This window comes from Cariama cristata, unplaced genomic scaffold (genome assembly GCF_000690535.1).
Source record: "Cariama cristata isolate BGI_N322 unplaced genomic scaffold, ASM69053v1 scaffold9340, whole genome shotgun sequence".
Classification (NCBI taxonomy): domain Eukaryota; kingdom Metazoa; phylum Chordata; class Aves; order Cariamiformes; family Cariamidae; genus Cariama; species Cariama cristata.
Window position 1 is genome coordinate 28,852 of NW_009595236.1, and position 11,107 is coordinate 39,958.

Genomic DNA, 11,107 nt, shown 5'->3' on the forward strand with positions numbered 1-11,107 from the left:
CACAGAAACACCCTCTAAAAATGTACAAAAAGTTTAACATATACAAAAGCTAATCAATAGACTCTAAAAGTACATACCAAGTAACCCCTCCACACTATCTGCTTGCTGTTGTCTTTTAACATTCCAGAATGGGCAGCTTCAACTAGAATACATAAAATGCATTACAAATCAAAAAATGGAAGTCACTTCTTTTGTATACTCTAGTAACTAAGATATACTTCTGCAAATTAAAAAGTTTTGGATATCTATGGTGTGAAGAGTTGTCTTTATAAGTGGTAAATAATTCCTGGTGGTAAACACCAGTTGTCGGGTCAGTGGGTGGTACTGGTTGGACACTACATATTAAACAAAATAAGAAGTCCATACCTGCCCTAAGATCCTACTTATATACACTGAACACATGGATAATTTTGTTTTAAGGTACACAATCCTTTGAGCAAGGGCAGAACTTATTGCACAATATTCAAACTAGACTTCAAAGCAATTAAAAGAGGATTTCTAAAACTAATCTTCCTCAGTCTAAACCTCAGGCTTCTGAGACTATCAGTGCAACACAGATATCAAACCTGTTTTGCAATAGTTTTGTATAGCATGGAACTCTAATCATCTGTAATCAGTTGTCTGGGAAGTAAGCAAAGAGTATCATTAATGTCACCATTTAGAGGAAGAAACTGAGCACAAGAGACACTGAATGACTTTCTAAAGTCAAACAGAAAATTAGTGGCAGCATCAGTATTAGAGGAAAAAAAAAAAACCACAACACTAATTCACAGCAGCTTACTGAAAAGCTTTCTGTAGAAAATTGGCTGGAATCTGACCAATAGGTTCTTACCATCCTTAGGGCTATCAAAAACAATTACTGTCACATTGGTAGAAGGATTTTTTGGTTTTGCTACAAAAAACATGTTGCTAGCAGCTTGTAAAGCAGGATGAATGGACAGCAGGTCTTTCAGTGTGACGTTGGTAGGCAGTGCAGGATCCAGGACAAGCATTGGCACTTTGATGCAGTGTGTCAGCAAACACTCCAGTTGCTTCTCACTACAGCAAAATACCAAAGGAATATTTAACACTAGTAGAAAATTTAAGACAAAAATCAATGTTAGATGCAATGAGAGATGTTTTTGTAAAATCTGATCAATTACTTCCAACATCTGCTGGGGCAGGGGGAAATTACTAACAGCATGCTTATTTTGCTGCAGAAGGTGAGTATCTGACTTACAGTTTAGTTCATTCCCATAACTGTTTTTCCAAAGGTTTCCAAGATTCCAAAGTTTGTCCACAGAGGAGACTGTATAAAGATCTCTAAATAGCAGAATGACCAACCCAAATGAAGAACAGGACAGATCAGGCCCTGCTGCTTCCTGGCAGCAGAGCCACAAGAGGCTTGGACCCGCCACAATTACTTGCAATGCCATGTATACAAATGGCAGGTGAAAGCAATGTTGAAAAAATTTTCATGCTTTTGAATTATAAAACTCCAGGTACATATGCATTAAAAATCCACACTTGGAATAGGAACTATGTCTTAACCAGTGACAAAGACACACTTTCTGAACTTCAGAAATCGCCACATTTTAAGAAGCTCATTCATATATGTCACAATAACATTACTTTTATTCAACATATATATTATCATGCTGTCAACTTTTCTTGTGATATCGAAGGAAAGCGTGCACAGGCTATAGAAAACCAAACCACCTCCCCAACCAACACCTGCTTTCAGCTAACCATGAGTAGGATATCATTTATTCCAATTTATGCCCAAACCCACAAAAAAACTCACCTCTTCTTTGTGGGTTCTGTTGCGTTCTTTCCAAGGATTTCCCTATTACAAAGTTAAAACAACTACATTAAATAACACTGAGTTGACAGTAAGGAATTTAAGTCTAATTTCAGATTGTTAATTGAGTCAGGGACACACTGTGGAAGCACTGATAACCTAGTTATAAAACTGCCAAGGCCACTGGCCTTGCCAAGGCAAGCACAGGCTGACACACATGCCCCTCACTGCTCACCCTCATGCAGTGGAGGTCAAAAATTCTTGGTTGTGCTGACAGCTGTGGCAGCTGGACTCTTTTTGCTAACAGGATTTTCAGGGGTTATCATTAGATTACTTACAAAAACTGATGTTGATATGAAAAACACTGGTAAGAAACCAGGATGAAGGGACCTGAAACTAGGCTGACTTGATTGTTTTGCCTAACATACATGTTCTGATAAGGTCTATCGGGCATTTGCCATGTGCATGTAGAAGCTAATGAGGATTAATGAAAAGGCAGTGCAGTGCTGATGCTAAATAATAACATCAGAAGGGCACCCTTCTGCACACACCAACAGAAAAAGAACCACCATCCACCAAGCTACTCTCTCCCATTGAAGAATAAAGCACCTGGACCATGACTAGCTCAATTCAGGCGTATCAACAAGAAAGTTCCAACTTACTAAGTTTTGCTATGTAATATGAAATACACACACATTAGCAGAGATTTATAGTATCCTTGCCTTTGTCTTCTGCAGTTATCTTGATCCCATGAAACAGCTCTTTTTGTGACAGTGCTAACTAATTACAAAGTACATGAAAAAAGTTATCTACAAGGGAGAGAACCAGGTGCCCCTGTAGATAACGAACATGCCATGGACACGAGTCTTACTCATAAGCTTGATATCAACTTTCCAAATTAGTGTTATGGAAAAAATCAGTAGGTGGTTTTCCCTTTGTAAAATGGGAATCACCACACGAGTGATGACAAAGCTAAAACCACTAATGTTTGCTCTATGAACCTCTAGAAAAAGATTAGTATAAATTTGTAAGCTTTTCAGAGCAGAGAGCCTGCCTATGTTTAAGATGTTTAAATCGAATGGATTTAAAGTTCTACTAATACTTTCATCGTTTAGGTGGCAAAACAAAGGTCCAGAATTTCACTTGTGAGCACATTGTCAGTAGTACCTAAATTGCAAGTCATAGCATGCCAAAAATCAGATCAATCCGCTCACTTGTGGATTTCAGACTACTCTCAATTAAACTATCACAAGCCTTAAAATACAGCCTTGTTCTTTCATTTAGCATATTTTCTGTCCAAAACAGATCACGTAACGACAGTTGTTCATTAAGAACTAAATCAATGGTTACAAGGCACAATCCAAGGTATCGCAGCAGCCTGTGTTTGAAGCCTTAGATCAGTAATTTTGCAGAACTGTATAGCACAGTCTGTAACACCAAACGCAGCAATACATGTCTTTCCCTCCTTAGCCAGAACATATAACATAAATTATTTTCTTCTTTCTCAGTTTCAGTGTTTGGAAGACTACAAATCTAACTTTAAAAGGAGCCTTTAAGAAACATATGCTTAAGATTTTATTAAGACCATTATAAAAAGAAATACTGGGGGAGGCGAGGGGAGGAAGGAGGGGATGAAGAGAGGTTATACATTTGAAATATAGTTTTATTATTATTATTATTTACAAACTGAGTTATAGAAATCGATACAAAATGACATACACAAAGCAGAGTTTTCTGCATGGCATTTTACAAATTCAAGATAGAACAGCCTTAATTACTTTAAATTATTATGCTTTGTATCTTAAACAGTTTTCTGATTAGACAGTACTTCACAGCTAAATGTAGAACTGAAACAAGATTTTCAGACTAATCAAATGAAGAAGTGAGAAAACGTGCTTTGAATTTTCATGTTGAGTAACATGGGAGAAAAACAAGGAGGGCTATTACTGCATTAGATTACTGCTGTTCGTTAAAGGGAAAAAATACATAAGATTATTACCTCATTATTTTCTGTTCTTCCTCCATCTGTTCTCTGACCTGTTGCAATTCTTTGATCAGCTCAACATCTGTGCCGTTCACCCAGGTGTATACCACATCAATCGGCATGGGTAAACAAAGCCTACATAATTCAAATGAAAGCTACATGAGCTGTTTAATATTACATTACAAGTGTTTGTGGCATCCTACAATAGCAATTTCTGTCTAATAACAGAAATGTTTGGTGTCTGGGCTGCAAACAAGACAAAGCAAAAAGCTTCTCTTTACTTAAATATATATATCTCATCTCTTAATTATACACAAGCCTTTGACAAAACAGCACAGACATAAAATCAAAAAGGACATAAAGTGACTATAACAGTTCAGTAACTATAGGAAATCTGAACTTTATGCTCTAAATTTCACTGACATTAACATATAACCCAACTCCTTTGAACTCAAACTATTTCACAAATCAGTACCAGCATCCAGTCACATTCTTAATTCACTAACTACATTAGACAGGACAGCATGAAGTACAAAGACTTAAATCATACTTGCTGTTATATAATTGCACAGAGACAATATGATCTCAGCAGGACCAGGTCTCTATCCTAGGAATGCCTCTTAGATATTAATAACAGGTCATTTCATAAACCAACAACCTAAGTAGGGTACACGAATTCAGACACTACACACAGGAATCAATTTCATTCTTGACACAATTTAATATCCTGGAGCTGTTTCTGGACAGTTACAGATTTCCTAGCATACCTAAGGAAGAAGAAAAGAAAGAGTTTTGGTACTTTTTTTTTCTATTTGTTTATAATGATCTCCCCTCTGAGACCCACAGCCTTGTTTCAGCAGGTACTCCAGTCTGCTGCCATACATGAACCTTTCAGTCCCAGACAGCAGGAGGATGCCCCAACTATTATTTTCAAAAGCTCCAGTGTCGAGCTGTTCAATACCTTCCTAAACTGTAGATGGCCTAGCAAACATTGAGCACTTCTCTAATGCTAAGATCCACAGGGTCACACAATGAGGTTTCCAAGGAAAGGCGCTCCCTCCCCACCCACTGCATCCTTCAAAAAGCATTCAAAAAGAGAGCTTATAGGCGAGTATCTCCTCCACTTCCCTTGCAGAGCGTGCCACACAGACAACTTCCACCCAGCTTCATTTTCTACTGGCTGAGATTCAATAACTGAAACACAAAATTTGGTAAAAGGGCAGCCAGTAGCTCGTCACAGCACAATAGACAGGAACATTTTCTACTCAATTCATCACGGTTCCTAACTGAGTTACGACACTTAGAGGATAATGGTGAGTCATTCTGAGACAGTTTGAACATCTAAGCAGCAGTGCCAGCTTCCCCAGCAGCACCACCCAGAAAGTTTCTCTCACCTCTGACATGCAACACTCTGCAGGAGACTACCCTCTCAACTGGCAAAAAAAGTCAATTTATTGAATACAACTACTCTTCTAATCACTTCTTTCACATCTTTCTCAAGAGGTGACACTAGCTTCTGCTTCATTAACAGGTGCAGCTCAAGGCCCATTTTGAACTAAAAAGTTCTCCACAGGAATAGAAATTCAATGGCAGGAGCTCTTCCAGCTTTTCTACATTTGTTGTGATTAGTTAATTATTGGATTGACAGTCCCTTGAATGCTACAGCTAGGACAAGAGTGATTTAGGTGGAAGCACCAGACTCAAGTCAGCTGATTTAAAAAAATGCCCAACCCTCAGTCTTCTGGGCAAAGTGCAGAGTTTATTTACTCAGGCTTCATTGAAGAACAGAAGATGTCCAAAAAAATTCCTCAATTTCAATTCATTATATGGTATGAGGCAATTTTGACTTCTGTGAAGCCTCTCCCCGATTCATCATTTGCTAAAAGTGTGTTTCTATGGAATAGCACATACAAGTATGTAATTTGCTATACTTAATTTCTAGCATTGAAATGATACTACATACAGCCAAACACTAATAAACTCCACAGAGGAAAGGCATTTTTGGTCAGATGTAGGTACGTCAACTCTGAATTAACCCTGGCATGGCAAGCTCATTCTTTATGACCAGTGGCAATAGAGACTAATAAAAAAAGGCTATTAAAGCAAGTGACCTTTTTGCAGACCCACTAGCCTAATTGCTCGAAATTTGTCCAAATACTCGGATAGATTTTCTTAATGCATTTTTACAGCGTACATTCTTTGAGAAAGTAGTGGTTATCAAATATAATAATAAAAAACAGTATCATCAACAAATTAATTTGTTGCTCTCAATTATTATCACTTAAGATTTCACCTTTTCAGTCTTTGCCAAAGTTTTCTGGTTGGTTTCACAGCTTCTTAAAAAGTACTAACAGTTTTTATTTTGAAAAGCATGTAGTCACATTTTGCTTTAAAATTAAAACAGGAGAGCCACTTCTGCATTATCCTTCTCAAACGCTATTTTTAATATGCAGACTCTTTTGCAAATTGTTCAAGGTCAGAAAAGATAAAAAAATTTCTCCCTCAAATTCTGTAGCTGTGTTTCTTCTTCATGCGGATTTATACATTTGGTCCTCATCATAGATATCAGTCTGGCAAACAGATTAAGCCCAGGATGAGCTGCCTAAATGGGAATTGTGTTAACACCTTTCTACAGAAAATCATCAATTTTCCCATTTGCTACTGATTTTAATATCAGCAAACATGGCCTTTCGAAACTTCCTCGGAGACACTCAGACAATTAATAAGTTGAGGCTTATAGAGGATACTCCTTTACATTTTCCTCTTTCAAAAACATGACCATTTTTCATTTGCAAACCTAAAAACATTGATAGGATCCTGCTTGAAGACAAAGCCAGAGCCACCAGCTCTCCCAGACAGGACAGGAGACCTGTCACATGCTGCCTCTTCTATGCACCTGCCAGGAAGCATTTTCCATACCTGTGACGTTTGTTTACATATAAGAGCCATGCTCACAGCCGAGAGTGCAGCTGGAAGACAATGCCTCATTGTCTCAGCATCCACTGTTGCTGAAGGGATACAGCAGCCTTTGGATCTCTCCCAAGCTACCATACGGTGATCTCCAACCTTGCTGAGCCTCTTTATGAATAAGTGTAAGTCTATTATGCCCTTAAGCTCCCCACTGTAAACCTCCCAGCCCTCCTGCCTGTTACATCTCTGTAATTACCCACCAACAGCAACTCAGCTGTTCCATTGCTATTTCCACTCCAGCATGTCTTGGCTCCCTAATTTGTGTGTCTTCTCCTCTCTCTAGCCTCGCTCTGCTCAACAATAAACAGCTCCTCAACCACTGATGGCTCTCACTTGCTGTACCATACTGAAATCAGTCTGTACATCTTAAATCTGAGGATTGTTCCTTCACATTTTGTTTCCATACATATTTTTGAGTTTTAAATATGATTTGGCCATGTCCTGGAATATCAAAATTACACTTCAGCATTTGCCAAAATGCAGAATTTGCTGGTGGATAGTAATAAAATATAGTTCTCATCCAAGATAGTCATGCACGCAACTCCATTATTTAGTTTCCTTTTCTCCCTTTTATTTTCATATCAAAACTAAGCAAGTCTTCAAAAATAGGTTTGGATGAGGTGGCTTGGTAAAAAACCCTGGAATTTCTACACCACTGTCTCAAGCTTTGTAAGAGCCTGGGCAATGTAAGTAGGAAGTTTAGCAGCTGACGTGACTACCTGGGAAGTGCAATAGCTGGGATGCCAAAGGACATGCGACAGGATGGAAAAGCGAACCAAAGCAATTGCTAAACTTCAAGTCAAAACAAAAAGTCTTCCTTGGTCTGGCAGAGAACAGCATTCAATGGGTGTAACTAATGATGCTAGCAACATCACTGTTTTTATGTTACTCAGCAGAAAGAGCTTTTTGAGTTTATAATCATAAGGAACTTACCCACGTGCATAAATTTGTCTACATCTTACACTGAGGTTTTCTTTATAAAAGTTTATAACATAACTGTTTGACAAGAACAGAGATGTTCTCCTGCAAAGCTCCTAGAAGATAACACTACTTTGATTCAGTTCAAGGTCCATTATTATTTCCTAAAGGCCATGCAGTTTTTACTTTCCACTAAGCAGTGGATCTGCTTAATTTCCACATCAACAAGCTTCCTGTTCTCCAATTCTGAATATTTTTCTCTAACACTAAAATAAGAACTGATTAAAATCAATGGATAAGCTGGGATCAACACTCGAAGTCCACAGTCCTCAGTTTATGTAAAACCCATGTGACATCCTGCATGTTGCATTGATACCAGCCTTAAAAACTCCATCAAACCACCACCTATACAGTGCATACTGCAATACGGGGTCCATTACTGCATTTATGAAGTCTGATAATAAAAACAAATTGAACCCCTGACAAGGGACTTCTAAAGTACGTCTCCACGAAGACTTACGGTTGGTATGAATTTTTACAGGAAGTTGGGTATCTGCACACAAATATCACAACAAACCTCCCTGTCATGCCTGACATAAGAGTATTAAAGGCATATGGGTGAACTGGAATAACTTAAGCACCTATCATGAAAACCTTAAGCTTTTGTTCAGGCAGCCAATGGTTCCTCCCCAGGCACTGGATGTTTTGCTCATAATTCACAGAAATCAACATTAGCTAAGGAGCACTTTACCAAATGAAGAAAGAAAACACACCGCAGAAATGGGAACTGACTATACCTACATCACAACAGTAAGATTTGCAATTTCAATTTGGACAACCTTGACCATTTTATAAAAAAGCACTGTACTTAATTACCACAAAGTCAGGCCTTTTAGTATCGACAGGAACAAACTATCATGCTTTCACTTCAGTACTGCAGAAACGTGTAAACATTAAGCTAATCATCCATATGAGCTGTATCACTCTGCTTTCATCTGTCAGCCTTTGGAAAATGGGGGACAGGGCTAAGAGATGAGACTGTAAAAGTGCATAGAATTCACTGACACCATGCAATGTACTTTTACAGTTATCTCGCACAAGCTGAAGTGTGACAACCTGATCTGATCATTTCTACTGTCCCATGATTCAACAAACCTCAAGACAAATTAAGCAACTGCTTTCAGGGTTTGTTTTTTCCAGTCAAGTATATCAATGCTTAAGAGTCAGATGATACCTCCTTAGTGCTCCTTCCACCTACTAATTCACAGTCCACTGACTTCCTAAGCAACTGACCCCATGATTATTCAGACACAAATGATGAAACCACAAGTCACATAGCGGTTCACACAACTGAAACATATGGCCCATATGACTTGGTTACAATTTGCTGTGAGCGACTTCTCCCATGCACTCAGCTTTAAAAAGCTGCTTCTCACTAGCTTTGCAACTTCTCTAGTAAATAATGTTCCTCATGAGATGTCACAGAAAATGTAAGGTAAATGAAAAATAACTTTTCAAAACACTGAAAGTTCGAATTTTAATCACATAGGAACATTACTTATATTTTCCTATCTTTATGTGGAAAATAGGTCATGTCCTCCCTTTATTGTTAATATTATCACCATTTTGATGTTTCATTAGAGACTTGATGAATTAAATGCATTTAAAATGTAAACTCTGTTATATAACCAGAGCTTCCAAATGCCAAACATCTTCCAAGCTGGGGTATTAAGCACTAACTCACAATTTTAAAACCTCTAGGTTTAAAATTTGCTGCAGATTTAGAGCCCATGCAATAAGGTCCTACTCAAAAGTATGTTACTTCATCTAAAATATTTAAATATCTGAAAATTAACTTGAAATTCATTTGAAAATTTGAATGGTAAAACGTGCAACATTGTCAACTGCAAGTAAAGCTCACCGATTCTGAAATGATTTGCCAGCAACGTTGTCTCTGTATGAATCAAACATAACATGATACTGGTCTCTACTCCACTCCAAGACAACCTGAAAAAGAAAAAAAACAAACAGACAACACACTTGATGCTTAAATTTCTCCTTTTGAAATGTTTAATCACAATCAATTTCATTCAAATTGATCTATGCCTTAGTGCGCAACTGACCAGACCTTAATCCAAAGTAAGTTATTACACTGAGCCAGCAATCAGACCCAGAACTTAAGAGCACACTTGATTTAAACCAACTTTGGTTTTTTCTCTGCAAGAAAGGATTTCATGTTTTACAGACACACTTTTTAAGATTCTGTTTATTTAGGTTACCTCTCCCTTGTCTCTTAATCTTTAAAAATTCAGGAATGCTTTCCCAAAACTGAGACCTAAAAGCAATACAAGCAGGAAACCCCTACCCCCCCCCCCCCCCCCCCCAATTTTGCTCATTTTCCTTTCTGTTCTCATACAGGACACATTGAAGTACACACACCTCTGAAATCTGAGCTTTGCAAACAAACAGGTAGGTCAGGGCATATCAAATTAAGCAAATTGACCTGGCCACAAACTTAAAACACAATAGCTCTTTCCCAATAGAGGTGATACCTTACACTGCAGCCAGACTAACGCAATAGCAAAGTATTTTGGCAAGCTGCAGCCTCTCTTCCATCCCCCTCCATTTCTCTTACACCCCCTTTAGCTTGACACGACTTCACTTGATCCTGCAGCGAGCCAAGTCACGGAACTAAACCAACAGAAAGATGAGCTTTCAAAAACCAGAGCACTTGATCTTCCTCTACTTGATTGTTGGAGCAGACGAGAAATGGTGAGAACACACAGCTGAAGGCAGGGTTGTCCTCCTCATCTTCATTCAGCCATCAAGGCTGCTTAGCTAAAATGCCTAGCTGCACCCCACTTAGATGCCTTTTGCAGCAGTTCCCATTCCCGAGCATTTTCATAAATTAGCTCTATTGCTAACCAATCACAAACCAATTCCTACTTTGGAAAGCTGCAACTTTACATTCCGCTTCCATTCTTAAATGTACATATATACACACACAAAACAGGGACCCACAGTTATGTTTCCATTACCAACAAAGTATCTGATGTCATGGTTCTAAACAGAAAAAAAAAAATTAAATCAGACTTTTCAACACTAAAAATGCTCAATATGCTTTGATATAGCAAAAAAAGTAAGCAATTTGAGATTAATATAAAACATTTAGGTTCTACTCTGAGATAAACTTGCTATGATATCTTTTACAGCGAAAATCCAACCTTAAAAACTACAATAGCATCTTGTGCTGCTTTAGAGACAAAGACGTAGTGGCTTATTTTACCTGGATAAGTACATATTTGTATGTACTGGAGAGCAAAAAAAAAATAATAATACTTACTTTACACCACTCTTCCTAGATTTAAATTTTACTATTGCTTATTTCTTGTATTACGGGAACTATGAAATATACCATTTCTCTAAGATAGCAGTCAAAACTGTAACATAAAGAC

At 37.9% G+C, this 11,107-nt stretch overlaps 1 protein-coding gene across 1 annotated transcript in view; it reads right to left on the reverse strand.

Annotated features, from left to right (window-relative positions):
* The window catches only part of GNPTAB (N-acetylglucosamine-1-phosphate transferase, alpha and beta subunits), a 34,578-nt gene extending 24,572 nt beyond the window's left edge, over positions 1-10,006 (reverse strand). The window contains exons 1-6 of the mRNA XM_009701345.1: positions 9,971-10,006; positions 9,574-9,659; positions 3,780-3,899; positions 1,784-1,825; positions 833-1,038; positions 78-142 (exon numbers count right to left, since the gene is read on the reverse strand). Of these exons, the coding sequence (XP_009699647.1) occupies positions 78-142; positions 833-1,038; positions 1,784-1,825; positions 3,780-3,899; positions 9,574-9,623 (483 nt within the window). The 5' untranslated portion in view covers positions 9,624-9,659; positions 9,971-10,006. The remainder of the gene's footprint in view (positions 1-77; positions 143-832; positions 1,039-1,783; positions 1,826-3,779; positions 3,900-9,573; positions 9,660-9,970) is intronic.
* Positions 10,007-11,107: the final 1,101 nt, after the last annotated feature.